Source organism: Pseudophryne corroboree, chromosome 11, assembly GCF_028390025.1.
Source record: "Pseudophryne corroboree isolate aPseCor3 chromosome 11, aPseCor3.hap2, whole genome shotgun sequence".
NCBI classification, from domain to species: domain Eukaryota; kingdom Metazoa; phylum Chordata; class Amphibia; order Anura; family Myobatrachidae; genus Pseudophryne; species Pseudophryne corroboree.
In genome coordinates, this window is record NC_086454.1 from 155,214,997 (window position 1) to 155,235,855 (window position 20,859).

A 20,859-nucleotide genomic window follows, 5' to 3' on the forward strand; every position below is an offset into this window, starting at 1 on the left:
CGAGCCTTCCTCGTCAAACATGTCGACACGCGTACCGACACACTTCATACACAGGGAACCCCTTTTCTGAAGACAGTATCCCCGTCAAGGCCCTTTGGAGAGACAGAGAGAGAGAGTATGCCAGCACACACCCCAGCGCAATAACCCTGGAGACCAACACAAAATGTTTTCCCCCAGCAGCGCTGTGTAATATGTAAACCGCCAATTATGTGCCCCCCCCCCCCTCTCTTTTAAGCACCCTTTCACCGTGTGTAAGCAGGGGACAGTCCGGGGAGCTTCCTCTCAGCAGTGCTGTGGAGAGAAAATGGCGCTGGTGAGTGCTGAGGGAGAAGCCCCGCCCCCTCGGCGGCGGGCTTCTGTCCCGCTCAAACTTAGTAAAATATGGCAGGGGCTCTTTTATATACATGTACAGAGCAAACCTGTACATGTATATAGTCTTTTTGCCATGCAGAGGTTTATCTTGCTGCCCAGGGTGCCCCCCCTGCGCCCTTACAGTGACCGGAGTGTGTGAGGTGTATGGGAGCAATGACGCACAGCTGCAGTGCTGTGCGTTACCTCAGTGAAGCTGAAGGCTTTTGCTGCCTGAGACGTCTTCTGACTTCTGTCTCTGTGAGGAGAACGGCGGCGCGGCTCCGGGGGTGGACGCCCAGTAAGAACCTGCGTTCACCCCCCTCTGGAGCTAATGGTGTCCAGTAGCCGAGGAAGCAGAGCCTATCTTTAACAAGAAGGTCTGCTCCTCTCTCCTCAGTCCCTCGATGCAGGGAGCCTGTTGCCAGCAGTGCTCCCTGTGAAAAAGTAGTAAAAAGAAAGAAAAATCCAAACAAAAATGCTTTCAGGCAGAGAACTCTGGAGAGCTCTCTGCAGTGCACCCATCTTGCTCTGGGCACAGTGTAAAACTGAGGTCTGGAGGAGGGGCATAGAGGGAGGAGCCAGTGCACACCCAGAATCCAAAGCTTTCTTAAAGTGCCCTATCTCCTGCGGAGCCCGTCTATTCCCCATGGTCCTTACGGAGTCCCAGCATCCTCAAGGACGTTAGAGAAAAGCAGTTTCTGTAAATGAACACATTTCTTAAATCAGTATTTCCTACTGCCCAGTAAAGCATACTTGCTGACTTTCTGGCTGCTCCCCTTGGAGGGGAGCAGCCAGATCTGTGCAGACTAGGGGGTGTGGTACGGGGATTGCGGTATCATGAATTTACACCCACTATACAATGCAGAGATTAACGGCATTGTAAAGCAGAGGGTGTAACTACAATGACACGATTCAGCGCAAGTACTGTAACTGGAGGACTGGGAGATTTGAGTGCTCTTCTGGGCGGTCTGGAGCAGCACCCCATATGCTGGAGCATAGGGAAGTATACAGTCAATATTTTCAATATATCATACACACACTACTATTGAGATAGTTACTGAGCACATGAAAGTATAACAATCTTTAATAATACATTGTACATATATACATACAACTTGTGTAAAAAAAAAAAAAAAAAAATATCACAATTTCCGATACGCTCCCACAGTGACATCAAACAACTTGCCATTGAAAACATGTCCCTGCTTGTCCAGTAAGTAGTACAATGGTTGGCCTTTAATCTTGAGCGGTAGCATAGCAGGAACCTGGGAGCGGTGGGCCATGCAAGAAACATGTCTCAGAGGGATGGTGAAAGATGAGCCAACGCCGAATATGCCTGCTGTGACAATAGTTACCATGTCCCCTCCAGCTTTCAGAGTCACAGCGCTGACTGAACGACGGGAGAACAGCAAACCAGCCACCATTATGAGGGAGCCTAGTGAGATAAGAGGCACATTACTTGCATTGAACAAATACCAGTAATAAAATGTATATCACTCTATCTGCTGTAGAATTGCACATCCCAGCATGCCTTGTCACAGTTTTGTGGATAGGGCATCCAGGAATATGTACTTAAGTTCCAGAGCAGCTGGAGTGTCATAACTGGATATGTAAATCTTTAAACTAAATTAGATCACCAAAATATTCCACTTGCAACTGAATATGCTGGCACTATATTTGTCCTGCATCCACTCTGGGGGACACTGCTATCATGATGTTAATAAACGTGACTCACAAGGCAGTATTAATAGAAAAGAGAGCAGAGGTTTACTGATTGTGTTGTACGTATCAGATATGAGTCTTTACTAAACACTACCGCATTTGACTGGTTTTTCTGTACACTTATTTTGTTATAACTGGCTCCCTTATATTTAGTGAAGTTACGGTCAGAACTAGGATCAGGCAGCTGACTTGTGTACACAGCCATTTGCTCAAGGGTGTGATATAAAAGATAGTGTCTAGTTAGACAGTCAATAGATAGACACCATATGTTAGACAGACATTAGGTCGACAGGGTCAAAAGGTCGACGCCATGTTTTTTGCATTTTTGTGGTTTGTGTGGATAGTTTTCTCATCTGGGAACCCCAATTGTAAAAAGGCATAAACTCGCTGCGCTCGCCACAAGGTTTATAACCAACTCTATGCCGACATGGATAGAGAAGGTATGAAATAGTCCAAAAACATGTTAAATAAAAAAAAAAAACATTTGTCTATCTTTTTCATGTCGACCTTTTGACCCTGTCGACCTAATGTCTGTCTAACATATGGTGTCTATCTATTGACTGTCTAACTAGACACTGTCTATCTATCAACCGGATACTCTGCTACAATACTGTAGGTGTCCTCTTAAATATGTTGCTGTTGGATCCCAAAATAACAGGACAGCGCCTACAAACATTACTATTCACTCACTGCGGGCTGGCAGAGGAGCCTAAAGGGATCTGTCCACTCTGCATCAGAACAGCTTGCCTTCTCACTTTTTTTTGAGGGGATACCAGCATCTAAAGTAAACTAACGTAAAGATGATTGCTTTGTCTCAGTGGATGATATCGGGATACCGTCTGTCAGAATACAAACAGTGGCATCCCGATGCGCAGGATCCCGACACCTGTTAGGCAAGTGTTCTAACCCTAACATCCCCCCAGTCTAAACCTTACCTGCCCCAGTACACTTAAGGGATCCAGACACCGGCATTGTGATCCATATCGGATCCCAGCATCCCAACCGCTGGTATGCTGACCTGATCCCATCTCTACAGCAATGCTTAAATCCTCCTATTCCCATTGTGATACAATCTGTTTACACACAGTGACTTACACAAATTAATGTGTACTACAGTGCACCAGAAACAATGGCCATATGGCCTAATTCAGACTTGATCAGTCACAAAGACATGCAGGGGGACGCCCAGCACAGAGATAGGACGCCCCGCATGTCGGGCCCGACCCCCCCGCACAAGTACAAAAGCGCTTTTGTACTTGAAGAGTAGCTCCCTACCAGTGCAGCTCCTGCACGCTGGCAGGGAGCTACTCGTCGCTGTGGGGGTCACAGCGGCTGCATGTGACGTCACGCAGCCTGCCCTCCGCACGGTCTGAGCACATCTGCGTTGCCCGGGCCGCACCCCTAAAATGTCGGCCAAATGCCGCCGGCCCACCCCCTCCCGTCCAGCAAACGCCTCTGCCTGTCAATCAGGCAGAGGCGATCGCAGGGCTGAGGCAGCTGTCGGCTGTCTGGCATGCGCCGGCGCAGTTCAGAACTGATCGGCTGCTGTGCGTGTCTGAATTAGGCCCATAGTTCAGTAATCGGTCCTACACCACCAACCACCTTGTTGATCACTACTGCAGTTTTGAGAAATGCACTGCACTGCCCATAAGCTGACCACCTCACTCAGGGAGGGGAATTGGAAAGGATTAAACTATTTTCTCTAACGTCCTAGTGGATGCTGGGGACTCCGTCAGGACCATGGGGAATAGCGGCTCCGCAGGAGACAGGGCACAAAAGCAAGCTTTTAGGATCACATGGTGTGTACTGGCTCCTCCCCCTATGACCCTCCTCCAAGCCTCAGTTAGGTTTTTGTGCCCGGCCGAGAAGGGTGCAATCTAGGTGGCTCTCTTAAAGAGTTACTTAGAAAAAGTTTTTAGGTTCTTTATTTTCAGTGAGTCCTGCTGGCAACAGGCTCACTGCATCGAGGGACTTAGGGGAGAGATTTTCAACTCACCTGCGTGCAGGATGGATTGGATTCTTAGGCTACTGGACATAGCTCCAGAGGGAGTCGGAACACAGGGCTCGCCCTGGGGTTCGTCCCGGAGCCGCGCCGCCGACCCCCCTTGCAGACGCTGAAGAGGTCCGGAACCAGGCGGCAGAAGACTCTCAGTCTTCATCAGGTAGCGCACAGCACTGCAGCTGTGCGCCATTGTTGTCAGCACACTTCACACAGCGGTCACGGAGGGTGCAGGGCGCTGGAGGGGGGCGCCCTGGGCAGCAATGTATAATACCTGTATGGCGAAAAATACATCACATATAGCCCTTGAGGCTATATGGATGTATTTAACCCCTGCCAGATATCTAAAACTCCGGAGAAGAAGCCCGCCGAAAAGGGGGCGGGGCCTATTCTCCTCAGCACACAGCGCCATTTTCCCTCACAGAAAGGCTGGTGGGAAGGCTCCCATGCTCTCCCCTGCACTGCACTACAGAAACAGGGTTAAAACAGAGAGGGGGGGGCACTGCTTTGGCGATATGTATATATATTAAAATGCTATAAGGGAGGAACACTTATATAAAGGTTGTCCCTGGATAATTATAGCGTTTTGGTGTGTGCTGGCAAACTCTCCCTCTGTCTCCCCAAAGGGCTAGTGGGTCCTGTCCTCTATCAGAGCATTCCCTATGTGTGTGCTGTATGTCGGTACGTGTGTGTCGACATGTATGAGGAAAATATTGGTGAGGAGGCGGAGCAAATTGCCTGTATGGTGATGTCACTCTCTAGGGAGTCGACACCGGAATGGATGGCTTATTTATGGAAATTACGTGACAATGTCAACACGCTGCAAGCCGATTGACGACATGAGAGGGCCGGCGAACAAATTAGTATCTGTCCAGGCGTCTCAAACACCGTCAGGGGCTGTAAAATGCCCATTTACCTCAGTCGGTCGACACAGACCCAGACACGGACACTGATTTCAGTGTCGACGGTGAAGAAACAAACGTATTTTCTTTTAGGGCCACACGTTAAGGGCAATGAAGGAGGTGTTACATATTTCTGATACTCCAAGTACCACAAAAAAGGGTATTATGTGTGAGGTGAAAAAACTACCTGTAGTTTTTCCTGAATCAGATAAATTAAATGAAGTGTGTGATGATGCGTGGGTTTCCCCCGATAGAAAATTATTGGCGGTATACCCTTTCCCGCCAGAAGTTAAGGCGCGGTGGGAAACACCCCTCAGGGTGGATAAGGCGCTCACACGCTTATCAGAACAAGTAGCGGTACCATCTACGGATAGGGCCGTACTTAAGGAGCCAGCTGATAGGAGGCTGAAAAATATCCTAAAAAGTATACACACACATGCTGGTGTTATACTGCGACCAGCGATCGCCTCAGCCTGGATGTGCAGAGCTGAGGTGGCTTGGTCGGATTCCCTGACTAAAAATATTGATACCTTTGACAGGGACAGTATTTTATTGACTATAGAGCATTTAAAGGATGCATTTCTATATATGCGAGATGCGCAGAGGGATATTTGCACTCTGGCATCAAGAGTAAATGCGATGTCCATATCTGCAAGAAGATGTTTATGGACACGACAGTGGTCAGGTGATGCAGATTCCAAACGGCACAAAGATGTATTGCCGTATAAAGGGGAGGAGTTATTTGGGGTCGGTCCATGGGACCTGGTGGCCAGGGCAACTGCTGGAAAATCCACCGTTTTTTACCCTAAGTCACATCTCTGCAGAAAAAGACACCGTCTTTTCAGCCTCAGTCCTTTCGTCCCTATAAGAGTCATATCTGCCCAGGGATAGAGGAAAGGGAAGAAGACTGCAGCAGGCAGCCCATTCCCAGGAACAGAAGCCCTCCACCGCTTCTACCAAGTTCTCAGCATGACGCTGGGACCGTACAGGACCCCTGGATCCTACAAGTAGTATCCAAGGGGTACAGATTGGAATGTCGAGAGGTTTCCCCCCTCGCAGGTTCCTGTAGTCTGCTGTACCAATGTCTTCCTCCGACAGGGAGGCAGTATTGAAAACAATTCACAAGCTGTATTCCCAGCAGGTGATAATAAAATTACCCCTCCGACAACAAGGAAAGGGGTATTACTCCACACTATATGGTGGTACTGAAGGCTAGGCGAGACCTATTCTAAATCTGAAAAATGTGAACACTTACAAGGGTTCAAATCCAGATGGAGTCACTCAGAGCAGTGATAGCAAAGAACAAGGGGACTATATGGTGTCCCGGGACATCAGGGATGCTTACCTCCATGTCCCAAAATTTGCCTTTTCTCACCAAGGGTACCTCAGGTTCGTGGTACAGAACTGTCACTATCAGTTTCAAGACGATGCCGTTGGATTGTCCAAGGCACCCCGGGTCCTTACCAAGGTAATGACCGAAAGGAGGATTCGTCTTCAAAGAAAATGGACGACCTCCTGATAAGAACAAGGTCCAGAGAACAGTTGGAGGTCGGAGTAGCACTATCTCAAGTAGTTCTACGACAGCACTGGTGGATTCTAAATATTCCAAAACCGCAGTTGTTCCGACGACACGTCTGCTGTTCCTAGGGATGATTCTGGACACAGTCCAGGAAAAGGTGTTTCTCCCAGAGGAGAAAGCCAGGGAGTTATCCGAGCTAATCGGGATCCTCCTAAAACCAGGAAAAGTGTCAGTGCATCATTGCACAAGAGTCCTGGTAAAAATGGTGGCTTATTACGAAGCGCTTCCATTCGGCAGATTTCACGCAAGAACTCTTCAGTGGGATCTGCTGGACAAATGGTCCGGATCGCATCTTCAGATGCATCAGCGGATAACCCTATATCCAAGGACAAGGGTGTCTCTCCTGTGGTGATTACAGAGTGCTCATCTTCTAGAGGGCCGCAGATTCGGCATTCAGGATTGGATGCTCGTGACCACGGAGGCCAGCCTGAGAGGCTGGGGAGCAGTCACACAAGGAGTGTGATCAAGTCTGGAGAATTCTCTCCACATAAATATACTGGAGCTAAGAGCAAATTTATAATGCTCTAAGCTTAGCAAGACCTCTGCTTCAAGGTCAGCCGGTATTGATCCAGTGGGATAACATCACGGCAGTCGCCCACGTAAACAGAAAGGGCGGCACAAGAAGCAGGAGGGCAGTGGCAAAACTGCAAGGATTTTTCGCTAGGCGGAAAATCATGTGATAGCACTGTCAGCAGTGTTCATTCCGGGAGTGGACGACTGGGAAGCAGACTTCCTCAGCAGGCACGACCTCCACCCGGGAGAGTGGGAACTTCATCGGGAAGTTTTCCGCATGATTGTGAACCGTTGGGAAAGACCAAAGGTGGACATGATGGCGTCCCGCCCGAACAAAAAATGGGACAGGTATTGCGCCAGGTCACGAGACCTTCAGGCGATAGCTGTGGACGTCCTGGTAACACCGTGGGTGTAACAGTCGGTGTATGTGTTCCCTCCTCTGCTTCTCATAACCAAGGTATTGAGAATTATAAGACATAGAGGAGTAAGAACTATACTCGTGGCTCCGGATTGGCCAAGAGGGACTTGGTAACCGGAACTTCAAGAGATGCTCACAGAGGACTAATGGCCTCGGGAGCTAAGAAGGGATTTGCTTTCAGCAAGTACCATGTCTGTTCCAAGAGGAACCGTGGCATCGGCCTTTAAGAAAGGACCTGCTCCAGCAGGGACCTTGTCTGTTCCAAGACTTACCGCGACTGCGTTTGACGGCATGGCGGTTTGAACGCCGGATCCTAAGGGAAAAGGCATTCCGGAAGAGGTCATACCTACCCTGGTCAAAGCCAGGAAGGAGGTGACCGCACAACGTTATCACCACATGTGGTAAAAATATGTTGCGTGGGTGAGGCCAGGAAGGCCCCACGAAAAAATTTCAACTAGGTCGTTTTCTGCACTTCCTGCAAACAGGAGTGTCTATGAGCCTAAAATTGGTGTCCATTAAGGTTCAAGTTTCGGCCCTATAGATTTTCTTCCAGAAAGAATTGGCTTCAGTTCCTGAAGTCCAGACGTTTGTCAAGGGAGTATTGCATATACAGACCTTGTGTGCCTCCAGTGGCACCGTGGGATCTCAACGTAGTGTTGGGATTCCTCAAATCATATTGGTTTGAACCACTCAAATCTGTGGATTTGAAATATCTCACATGGAAAGTGACCATGCTGTTGGCCCTGGCCTCGGCCAGGCGATTGTCAAAATTGGCGGCTTTGTCTTACAAAAGCCCATATTTGATTTTCCATTCGGACAGGGCAGAACTGCGGACTCGTCCCCAGTTTCTTCCTAAGGTGGTGTCAGCGTTTCACCTGAAACAACCTATTGTGGTGCCTGCGGCTACTAGGGACTTGGAGGATTCCAAGTTGCTAGATGTTGTCAGGGCCCTGAAAATATGTTCCAGGACGGCTGGAGTCAGGAAAACTGACTTGCTGTTATCCTGTATGCACCCAACAAACTGGGTGCTCTTGCTTCTAAGCAGACTATTGCTAGTTGGATGTGTAATACAATTCAGCTTGCACATTCTGTGGCAGGCCTGCCACAGCCAAAATATGTAAATGCCCATTCCACAAGGAAGGTGGGCTCATCTTGGGCGGCTGCCCGAGGGGTCTCGGCTTTACAACTTTGCCGAGCAGCTACTTGGTCAGGGGCAAACACGTTTGCTAAATTCTACAAATTTGATACCCTGGCTAAGGAGGACCTGGAGTTCTCTCATTCGGTGCTGCAGAGTCATCCGCACTCTCCCGCCCGTTTGGGAGCTTTGGTATAATCCCCATGGTCCTTTCAGGAACCCCAGCATCCACTAGGACGATAGAGAAAATAAGAATTTACTTACCGATAATTCTATTTCTCGGAGTCCGTAGTGGATGCTGGGCGCCCATCCCAAGTGCGGATTATCTGCAATACTTGTACATAGTTACAAAAATCGGGTTATTATTGTTGTGAGCCATCTTTTCAGAGGCTCCGCTGTTATCATACTGTTAACTGGGTTTAGATCACAAGTTGTACGGTGTGATTGGTGTGGCTGGTATGAGTCTTACCCGGGATTCAAAATTCCTCCCTTATTGTGTACGCTCGTCCGGGCACAGTACCTAACTGGCTTGGAGGAGGGTCATAGGGGGAGGAGCCAGTGCACACCACCTGATCGGAAAGCTTTACTTTTGTGCCCTGTCTCCTGCGGAGCCGCTATTCCCCACATGCTATTCCCCCCTAATGCTTGTATATAGTTATTGCTTAAATAAGGGTTATGTTATGGTTGCATCAGGGTTGACCTGTTGCTCTGTTGTTGTTCATACTCTTGACTGGGTATGTTTATCTCAAGTTATACGGTGTGATTGGTGTGGCTGGTATGAATCTTGCCCTGGATTACCAAAATCCTTTCCTTGTACTGTCAGCTCTTCCGGGCACAGTTTCTCCAACTGAGGTCTGGAGGAGGGACATAGAGGGAGGAGCCAGAGCACACCAGAATCTAAATTCTTTCTTAAAGTGCCCATGTCTCCTGCGGAGCCCATCTATTCCCCATGGTCCTTACGGAGTCCCCAGCATCCACTACAGACTACGAGAAATAGATTTACCGGTAAGTAAAATCTTTTTACCTACTGGAAAAACAAATTGGACCAGTCTCTGTGTACTCACTGTTGCTTCTGTCATGTCTGTACCTGGTCTTAGCTGCAGCTGGCTGTTTTGCTACTCTATTCCATGTTCGTGACATCACTAGACAGTGCCCTGCAGCCTTGAGTGGACACTCTAATCCTGGGCATACACTCTCTTCAATTATCTTTCCGATCAGCCGATTATAAGATGATCGTGCCGATAACTGAATGTGTAGTGCAGCAATTATCGAGCGCTTGGACATGCTGAAATCGTCCAGAATGTCTGAAAGACCCGTTAATTGGTTGGCTGCATCTGGTAATGTATGCCAGACATTTCCCTTCATTCACAGTGGAGGAACGGTGAAACGTTGCGGTCCCTTCACTCCAAACACACTGCAGGCACTTGCTCCTCTCGGAGCTCATCCCTACATGTGCTGTTGAATACATAAGGGTGGCATTATCACATGCTGTAATCCGATTCTGGGTGCTTATTTTGCACCAAGATCACATTGACAATGCGATTACTGGGCCCCAGTGTATGCCCAGCGAAAGTATCTGCCCCAATCTGGTATATTGCTCATCGCCTCAAGGATAACAGATTGGGATAGCCAGACACTATAATGCAAACTGATATGGTAAAGTAATTGTTCAAAACTTGTGTAGGATAAAGGAGTATGCACACTCTTAGTACAAATACTTATATATAAATGTAATGGTTTATCTGCCTGTATACAACAGCCTCAGGCTTGACAGTGCATGCTGGTTAAAGAATTGCAGTATTAAAATGAAGTCCAATAATTAAATTATGTCCGTGACCAATACATTTTTGTCCCGTTGGCAGGACTTTTTTCAAGGGTAGAAGTGTTGCAGTTACCGGTCGGGAGTTCATATAGCTGCTATCTGCGTACTGTAGTCTGGTTCCAGTCAATTTGCATTAGTGTCTACCTATCCCTGATACTGTATAATCGGTTATTCTAGAGGTGGAGAGCAATACACAGCATTGGAGTGCACCTGTAGCAGAACCTCCAGCTATCTGGGAAATTAACTAGGCAAAGAACATTGTACCTGCAGGAAAACCCCTTTCCACAGCTGTTGTCTACTGATCCACCTAGCGTATAATTTGACATTTGAAAACCCATCCTACATAACAACGAGCCGCAACTCCTATATTACAACACAAACAAAAGCACGGAATACTGTGACCAGCAGACTGGGCTACCACCAAAGGTTAATTTATGAGCTGTAAACAGATTTATTGAGACGTTTAATAACTGGATTTAAACTACTGGGATTGAATATATGGTCAATCTACTCCACCAAATTGCATGTTTTGGACACAGAGTTTTTGCAATACCACAGGCGACATCCACACTATTCACAGACGGTCAGATATTTAGTACCAGAGAGCGCTTCCTACTCCCTTGTCGTATACTCGGTCTATGAAGTAGGGGCATCTTATTGCACGTGAAGAAGCAAGGGGTACTATTCTAGACCACAGAAGCGCTGACCTGTTCCTGTATAACAGGCATTCACAGCCCCAATCCTCAAGGCACACTAACAGTCCAGGTTTTAGGGATATCCATGATTGAGCACTGGTGACAATTAGTACCTCAGTTATTTTAATTTAACCAACTGTGCTAAAGCCTGGATATCACTAATAGCTGCACTGAGTAACAAGGTTGGGAAAGCCTGCTGTATAATATCAGCCTAAGTATAGACTGAAGCAAGGATGGAAGAAATGAAGGGCAAGTGCTGGAGCCATTTTAAAAATGGATAATATAGTTAAAAAATTGGAATGGTAAAAAATATGAAAACACCATACAGTAGATTCTGGAATCATTTTAAATGGATTGCGGAAAATTGATTAGACTTATATTTCCACGCTTACTTCCCAGCAATACCTCCACTTGCATACCAGCCTCTTGCTGAAACAATGGTCCTAAGTTTATCTAAAATGGGGATGTACTAAAAGGATGATCACAGAAAGGGATCCCTTTATGGTACACATGAACTGTAGATATACCTATACCACAAAAGACAAAGGTGGTAAGAAGGAACGGAATAGCTGGGAAGCATGCAATACTGCTACAAAACTCTCCCCAGTCAGTGTGGGTCAGGACTATGGTGGCATAGGTGTGGAGCTCCCACAACGTACATATTATAGCCTCTATAACTGGTAGCCGCAATATGGTAAGGGTGGGGAACCAGAGGGCATTGAGCCCATCTGTTCCTATGCACAGGAGGATAGGCAGACTGCACAGTCCCCTTATCTTTGCCCTACTCTCTTCTCTATATATACACCCTGCATGAGCGCCATCAGGACACAGGAGTCATTTGCGACACGCACCCACTGACAAACAGCTGATCGTGAATAACGTCCGCCACAAAGGGGAGCCCATGTTCCTTCCTGTCACTTCCTTCCCCTGACCCGCGTTACTCCGGCTGGTGTCCCGCAAGGAAGTGAAGCCAAAGTGCGCCATGTAACCCCAGAAGCCAGTCTGCGCCACGCAGAACATCCCCAGCAGCCGGAAGAACCGCGGCCTCTTGTGCTCAAACAGCAGCACATCCCGGGGCACCGGCTCTGCTCTGAAGTCACGGCTCGGGAAAGGGTTTCCCGGTCTCCTCTGGGCCCAGGCCCGAACATCCACTATCACCCGCAACAGACGCATGCCGGTCTAGGTGACCGCACAGCATGCAGGAGTCGGTTGAGGCTAGATCCAAGTGGCCTAAGGGACCTTTTCCGTCAGGGGGAGGAGCCACGCCAGCGGGACAGCTGATCTAGTATCCACGCCACCAACTATTTCCTTTAGTAATTAGGTGGCGAGCGGAGCGGAGCGAGCCACCGAGCCCGAAACGTGGCGAGCGAAGCGAACCCGCGAGGGCACTTTTCGGGTACCCTGTTCGGTCGTAGCTCCTCCCCCTGGTGACGGTCTCCTCCCCTAGGTACGTCAGAAGGTCCCTTCTCCCACTCCGATATAGAATCAACCATGCAGAGTCCTATCTGACATGCGACGCGCTGCAATGACGTCACGGTGACAATCAGTGGCGCGCTCCTTCTCCATCTCCAGTCCATACGATTCTGCCGTCCATATGCTAGCTGGTTGAGTATATTTTCTCTTCGCCGTAAGGACGTGGTCCTTCTGATGAAGAGAAATTATCTCAATCTATGCTGAGGAGTATACTTTACCTTCGTGATAAGGACCTTTTTGCCACCTAGTGGTCAGGTCCTGCACATAAAAGTAAATCAACCACTTCTAGTAACACTTGGCTATTTTCTCTTCATGTAAAGGACCTTATTAGCACTCTCATGGTTATGTCCTAACGGCGAAGAGAAAATAGCCAGAATATGCTAAAATCAGCTATTTTCTCTTCGCCATAAGGACATTATGGTCACGTTCTTATCCGAAAGGACCATTATTATCCCTATCATGGTTATGTCCTTACGGCGAAGAGAAAATAGCCAGAATATGCTAAAATCAGCTATTTTCTCTTCGCCATAAGGACATTATGGTCACGTTCTTATCCAAAAGGACCATTATTAGCCCTATCATGGTTATGTCCTTACGGCGAAGAGAAAATAGCCAGATAATCCTAAAATCAGCTATTTTCTCTTCGCCATAAGGACATTATGGTCACGTTCTTATCCAAAAGGACCATTATTATCCCTATCATGGTTATGTCCTTACGGCGAAGAGAAATTAGCCAGAATATGCTAAAATCAGCTATTTTCTCTTCGCCATAAGGACATTATGGTCACGTTCTTATCCGAAAGGACCATTATTAGCCCTATCATGGTTATGTCCTTACGGCGAAGAGAAAATAGCCAGAATATGCTAAAATCAGCTATTTTCTCTTCGCCATAAGGACATTATGGTCACGTTCTTATCCGAAAGGACCATTATTAGCCCTCTCATGGTTATGTCCTTACGGCGAAGAGAAATTAGCCAGAATATGCTAAAATCAGCTACTTTCTCTTCGCCATAAGGACATTATGGTCACGTTCTTATCCAAAAGGACCATTATTAGCCCTATCATGGTTATGTCCTTACGGCGAAGAGAAAATAGCCAGATAATCCTAAAATCAGCTATTTTCTCTTCGCCATAAGGACATTATGGTCACGTTCTTATCCGAAAGGACCATTATTATCCCTCTCATGGTTATGTCCTTACGGCGAAGAGAAAATAGCCAGAATATGCTAAAATCAGCTATTTTCTCTTCGCCATAAGGACATTATGGTCACGTTCTTATCCGAAAGGACCATTATTAGCCCTCTCATGGTTATGTCCTTACGGCGAAGAGAAATTAGCCAGAATATGCTAAAATCAGCTATTTTCTCTTCGCCATAAGGACATTATGGTCACGTTCTTATCCGAAAGGACCATTATTATCCCTATCATGGTTATGTCCTTACGGCGTAGAGAAAATAGCCAGAATATGCTAAAATCAGCTATTTTCTCTTCGCCATAAGGACATTATGGTCACGTTCTTATCCGAAAGGACCATTATTAGCCCTCTCATGGTTATGTCCTTACGGCGAAGAGAAATTAGCCAGAATATGCTAAAATCAGCTATTTTCTCTTCGCCATAAGGACATTATGGTCACGTTCTTATCCAAAAGGACCATTATTAGCCCTCTCATGGTTATGTCCTTACGGCGAAGAGAAAATAGCCATAATATGCTAAAATCAGCTATTTTCTCTTCGCCATAAGGACATTATGGTCACGTTCTTATCCGAAAGGACCATTATTAGCCCTATCATGGTTATGTCCTTACGGCGAAGAGAAAATAGCCAGAATATGCTAAAATCAGCTATTTTCTCTTCGCCATAAGGACATTATGGTCACGTTCTTATCCGAAAGGACCATTATTAGCCCTCTCATGGTTATGTCCTTACGGCGAAGAGAAATTAGCCAGAATATGCTAAAATCATCTACTTTCTCTTCGCCATAAGGACATTATGGTCACGTTCTTATCCGAAAGGACCATTATTATCCCTATCATGGTTATGTCCTTACGGCGAAGAGAAAATAGCCAGAATATGCTAAAATCAGCTATTTTCTCTTCGCCATAAGGACATTATGGTCACGTTCTTATCCGAAAGGACCATTATTATCCCTATCATGGTTATGTCCTTACGGCGAAGAGAAAATAGCCAGAATATGCTAAAATCAGCTATTTTCTCTTCGCCATAAGGACATTATGGTCACGTTCTTATCCAAAAGGACCATTATTAGCCCTCTCATGGTTATGTCCTTACGGCGAAGAGAAAATAGCCATAATATGCTAAAATCAGCTATTTTCTCTTCGCCATAAGGACATTATGGTCACGTTCTTATCCGAAAGGATCATTATTAGCCCTATCATGGTTATGTCCTTACGGCGAAGAGAAAATAGCCAGAATATGCTAAAATCAGCTATTTTCTCTTCGCCATAAGGACATTATGGTCACGTTCTTATCCGAAAGGACCATTATTAGCCCTCTCATGGTTATGTCCTTACGGCGAAGAGAAATTAGCCAGAATATGCTAAAATCAGCTACTTTCTCTTCGCCATAAGGACATTATGGTCACGTTCTTATCCGAAAGGACCATTATTATCCCTATCATGGTTATGTCCTTACGGCGAAGAGAAAATAGCCAGAATATGCTAAAATCAGCTATTTTCTCTTCGCCATAAGGACATTATGGTCACGTTCTTATCCGAAAGGACCATTATTATCCCTATCATGGTTATGTCCTTACGGCGAAGAGAAAATAGCCAGAGTATGCTAAAATCAGCTATTTTCTCTTCGCCATAAGGACATTATGGTCACGTTCTTATCCGAAAGGACCATTATTAGCCCTCTCATGGTTATGTCCTTACGGCGAAGAGAAATTAGCCAGAATATGCTAAAATCAGCTATTTTCTCTTCGCCATAAGGACATTATGGTCACGTTCTTATCCAAAAGGACCATTATTAGCCCTATCATGGTTATGTCCTTACGGCGAAGAGAAAATAGCCAGATAATCCTAAAATCAGCTATTTTCTCTTCGCCATAAGGACATTATGGTCACGTTCTTATCCAAAAGGACCATTATTATCCCTATCATGGTTATGTCCTTACGGCGAAGAGAAATTAGCCAGAATATGCTAAAATCAGCTATTTTCTCTTCGCCATAAGGACATTATGGTCACGTTCTTATCCGAAAGGACCATTATTAGCCCTATCATGGTTATGTCCTTACGGCGAAGAGAAAATAGCCAGAATATGCTAAAATCAGCTATTTTCTCTTCGCCATAAGGACATTATGGTCACGTTCTTATCCGAAAGGACCATTATTAGCCCTCTCATGGTTATGTCCTTACGGCGAAGAGAAATTAGCCAGAATATGCTAAAATCAGCTACTTTCTCTTCGCCATAAGGACATTATGGTCACGTTCTTATCCAAAAGGACCATTATTAGCCCTATCATGGTTATGTCCTTACGGCGAAGAGAAAATAGCCAGATAATCCTAAAATCAGCTATTTTCTCTTCGCCATAAGGACATTATGGTCACGTTCTTATCCGAAAGGACCATTATTATCCCTCTCATGGTTATGTCCTTACGGCGAAGAGAAAATAGCCAGAATATGCTAAAATCAGCTATTTTCTCTTCGCCATAAGGACATTATGGTCACGTTCTTATCCGAAAGGACCATTATTAGCCCTCTCATGGTTATGTCCTTACGGCGAAGAGAAATTAGCCAGAATATGCTAAAATCAGCTATTTTCTCTTCGCCATAAGGACATTATGGTCACGTTCTTATCCGAAAGGACCATTATTATCCCTATCATGGTTATGTCCTTACGGCGTAGAGAAAATAGCCAGAATATGCTAAAATCAGCTATTTTCTCTTCGCCATAAGGACATTATGGTCACGTTCTTATCCGAAAGGACCATTATTAGCCCTCTCATGGTTATGTCCTTACGGCGAAGAGAAATTAGCCAGAATATGCTAAAATCAGCTATTTTCTCTTCGCCATAAGGACATTATGGTCACGTTCTTATCCAAAAGGACCATTATTATCCCTATCATGGTTATGTCCTTACGGCGAAGAGAAAATAGCCAGAATATGCTAAAATCAGCTATTTTCTCTTCGCCATAAGGACATTATGGTCACGTTCTTATCCAAAAGGACCATTATTAGCCCTATCATGGTTATGTCCTTACGGCGAAGAGAAAATAGCTAGATAATCCTAAAATCAGCTATTTTCTCTTCGCCATAAGGACATTATGGTCACGTTCTTATCCAAAAGGACCATTATTATCCCTATCATGGTTATGTCCTTACGGCGAAGAGAAAATAGCCATAATATGCTAAAATCAGCTATTTTCTCTTCGCCATAAGGACATTATGGTCACGTTCTTATCCGAAAGGACCATTATTAGCCCTATCATGGTTATGTCCTTACGGCGAAGAGAAAATAGCCAGAATATGCTAAAATCAGCTATTTTCTCTTCGCCATAAGGACATTATGGTCACGTTCTTATCCGAAAGGACCATTATTAGCCCTCTCATGGTTATGTCCTTACGGCGAAGAGAAATTAGCCAGAATATGCTAAAATCAGCTACTTTCTCTTCGCCATAAGGACATTATGGTCACGTTCTTATCCAAAAGGACCATTATTAGCCCTATCATGGTTATGTCCTTACGGCGAAGAGAAAATAGCCAGATAATCCTAAAATCAGCTATTTTCTCTTCGCCATAAGGACATTATGGTCACGTTCTTATCCGAAAGGACCATTATTATCCCTCTCATGGTTATGTCCTTACGGCGAAGAGAAAATAGCCAGAATATGCTAAAATCAGCTATTTTCTCTTCGCCATAAGGACATTATGGTCACGTTCTTATCCGAAAGGACCATTATTAGCCCTCTCATGGTTATGTCCTTACGGCGAAGAGAAATTAGCCAGAATATGCTAAAATCAGCTATTTTCTCTTCGCCATAAGGACATTATGGTCACGTTCTTATCCGAAAGGACCATTATTATCCCTATCATGGTTATGTCCTTACGGCGTAGAGAAAATAGCCAGAATATGCTAAAATCAGCTATTTTCTCTTCGCCATAAGGACATTATGGTCACGTTCTTATCCGAAAGGACCATTATTAGCCCTCTCATGGTTATGTCCTTACGGCGAAGAGAAATTAGCCAGAATATGCTAAAATCAGCTATTTTCTCTTCGCCATAAGGACATTATGGTCACGTTCTTATCCAAAAGGACCATTATTAGCCCTCTCATGGTTATGTCCTTACGGCGAAGAGAAAATAGCCATAATATGCTAAAATCAGCTATTTTCTCTTCGCCATAAGGACATTATGGTCACGTTCTTATCCGAAAGGACCATTATTAGCCCTATCATGGTTATGTCCTTACGGCGAAGAGAAAATAGCCAGAATATGCTAAAATCAGCTATTTTCTCTTCGCCATAAGGACATTATGGTCACGTTCTTATCCGAAAGGACCATTATTAGCCCTCTCATGGTTATGTCCTTACGGCGAAGAGAAATTAGCCAGAATATGCTAAAATCATCTACTTTCTCTTCGCCATAAGGACATTATGGTCACGTTCTTATCCGAAAGGACCATTATTATCCCTATCATGGTTATGTCCTTACGGCGAAGAGAAAATAGCCAGAATATGCTAAAATCAGCTATTTTCTCTTCGCCATAAGGACATTATGGTCACGTTCTTATCCGAAAGGACCATTATTATCCCTATCATGGTTATGTCCTTACGGCGAAGAGAAAATAGCCAGAATATGCTAAAATCAGCTATTTTCTCTTCGCCATAAGGACATTATGGTCACGTTCTTATCCAAAAGGACCATTATTAGCCCTCTCATGGTTATGTCCTTACGGCGAAGAGAAAATAGCCATAATATGCTAAAATCAGCTATTTTCTCTTCGCCATAAGGACATTATGGTCACGTTCTTATCCGAAAGGACCATTATTAGCCCTATCATGGTTATGTCCTTACGGCGAAGAGAAAATAGCCAGAATATGCTAAAATCAGCTATTTTCTCTTCGCCATAAGGACATTATGGTCACGTTCTTATCCGAAAGGACCATTATTAGCCCTCTCATGGTTATGTCCTTACGGCGAAGAGAAATTAGCCAGAATATGCTAAAATCAGCTACTTTCTCTTCGCCATAAGGACATTATGGTCACGTTCTTATCCGAAAGGACCATTATTATCCCTATCATGGTTATGTCCTTACGGCGAAGAGAAAATAGCCAGAATATGCTAAAATCAGCTATTTTCTCTTCGCCATAAGGACATTATGGTCACGTTCTTATCCGAAAGGACCATTATTATCCCTATCATGGTTATGTCCTTACGGCGAAGAGAAAATAGCCAGAATATGCTAAAATCAGCTATTTTCTCTTCGCCATAAGGACATTATGGTCACGTTCTTATCCGAAAGGACCATTATTAGCCCTCTCATGGTTATGTCCTTACGGCGAAGAGAAATTAGCCAGAATATGCTAAAATCAGCTATTTTCTCTTCGCCATAAGGACATTATGGTCACGTTCTTATCCAAAAGGACCATTACTAGCCCTATCATGGTTATGTCCTTACGGCGAAGAGAAAATAGCCAGATAATCCTAAAATCAGCTATTTTCTCTTCGCCATAAGGACATTATGGTCACGTTCTTATCCAAAAGGACCATTATTATCCCTATCATGGTTATGTCCTTACGGCGAAGAGAAATTAGCCAGAATATGCTAAAATCAGCTATTTTCTCTTCGCCATAAGGACATTATGGTCACGTTCTTATCCGAAAGGACCATTATTAGCCCTATCATGGTTATGTCCTTACGGCGAAGAGAAAATAGCCAGAATATGCTAAAATCAGCTATTTTCTCTTCGCCATAAGGACATTATGGTCACGTTCTTATCCGAAAGGACCATTATTAGCCCTCTCATGGTTATGTCCTTACGGCGAAGAGAAATTAGCCAGAATATGCTAAAATCAGCTACTTTCTCTTCGCCATAAGGACATTATGGTCACGTTCTTATCCAAAAGGACCATTATTAGCCCTATCATGGTTATGTCCTTACGGCGAAGAGAAAATAGCCAGATAATCCTAAAATCAGCTATTTTCTCTTCGCCATAAGGACATTATGGTCACGTTCTTATCCGAAAGGACCATTATTATCCCTCTCATGGTTATGTCCTTACGGCGAAGAGAAAATAGCCAGAATATGCTAAAATCAGCTATTTTCTCTTCGCCATAAGGACATTATGGTCACGTTCTTATCCGAAAGGACCATTATTAGCCCTCTCATGGTTATGTCCTTACGGCGAAGAGAAATTAGCCAGAATATGCTAAAATCAGCTATTTTCTCTTCGCCATAAGGACATTATGGTCACGTTCTTATCCGAAAGGACCATTATTATCCCTATCATGGTTATGTCCTTACGGCGTAGAGAAAATAGCCAGAATATGCTAAAATCAGCTATTTTCTCTTCGCCATAAGGACATTATGGTCACGTTCTTATCCGAAAGGACCATTATTAGCCCTCTCATGGTTATGTCCTTACGGCGAAGAGAAATTAGCCAGAATATGCTAAAATCAGCTATTTTCTCTTCGCCATAAGGACATTATGGTCACGTTCTTATCCAAAAGGACCATTATTATCCCTATCATGGTTATGTCCTTACGGCGAAGAGAAAATAGCCAGAATATGCTAAAATCAGCAATTTTCTCTTCGCCATAAGGACATTATGGTCACGTTCTTATCCAAAAGGACCATTATTAGCCCTATCATGGTTATGTCCTTACGGCGAAGAGAAAATAGCCAGATAATCCTAAAATCAGCTATTTTCTCTTCGCCATAAGGACATTATGGTCACGTTCTTATCCAAAAGGACCATTATTATCCCTATCATGGTTATGTCCTTACGGCGAAGAGAAAATAGCCATAATATGCTAAAATCAGCTATTTTCTCTTCGCCATAAGGACATTATGGTCACGTTCTTATCCGAAAGGACCATTATTAGCCCTATCATGGTTATGTCCTTACGGCGAAGAGAAAATAGCCAGAATATGCTAAAATCAGCTATTTTCTCTTTGCCATAAGGACATTATGGTCACGATCTTATCCGAAAGGACCATTATTAGCCCTCTCATGGTTATGTCCTTACGGCGAAGAGAAATTAGCCATAATATGCTAAA

The 20,859-nt window shown here is 44.9% G+C and overlaps 1 protein-coding gene across 1 annotated transcript; it reads right to left on the minus strand.

The window, feature by feature from the left end:
- Nucleotides 1-1,417: 1,417 nt before the first annotated feature.
- TMEM223 (transmembrane protein 223) lies at nt 1,418-12,617 on the minus strand. Its single transcript, XM_063944996.1, has 2 exons — nt 11,988-12,617; nt 1,418-1,786 (listed from the first exon to the last, which is right to left on the minus strand). Exons 1-2 carry the CDS (start codon nt 12,307-12,309, stop codon nt 1,494-1,496), a joined length of 615 nt encoding a protein of 204 aa, XP_063801066.1. The 5' UTR covers nt 12,310-12,617; the 3' UTR covers nt 1,418-1,493.
- Nucleotides 12,618-20,859: the final 8,242 nt, after the last annotated feature.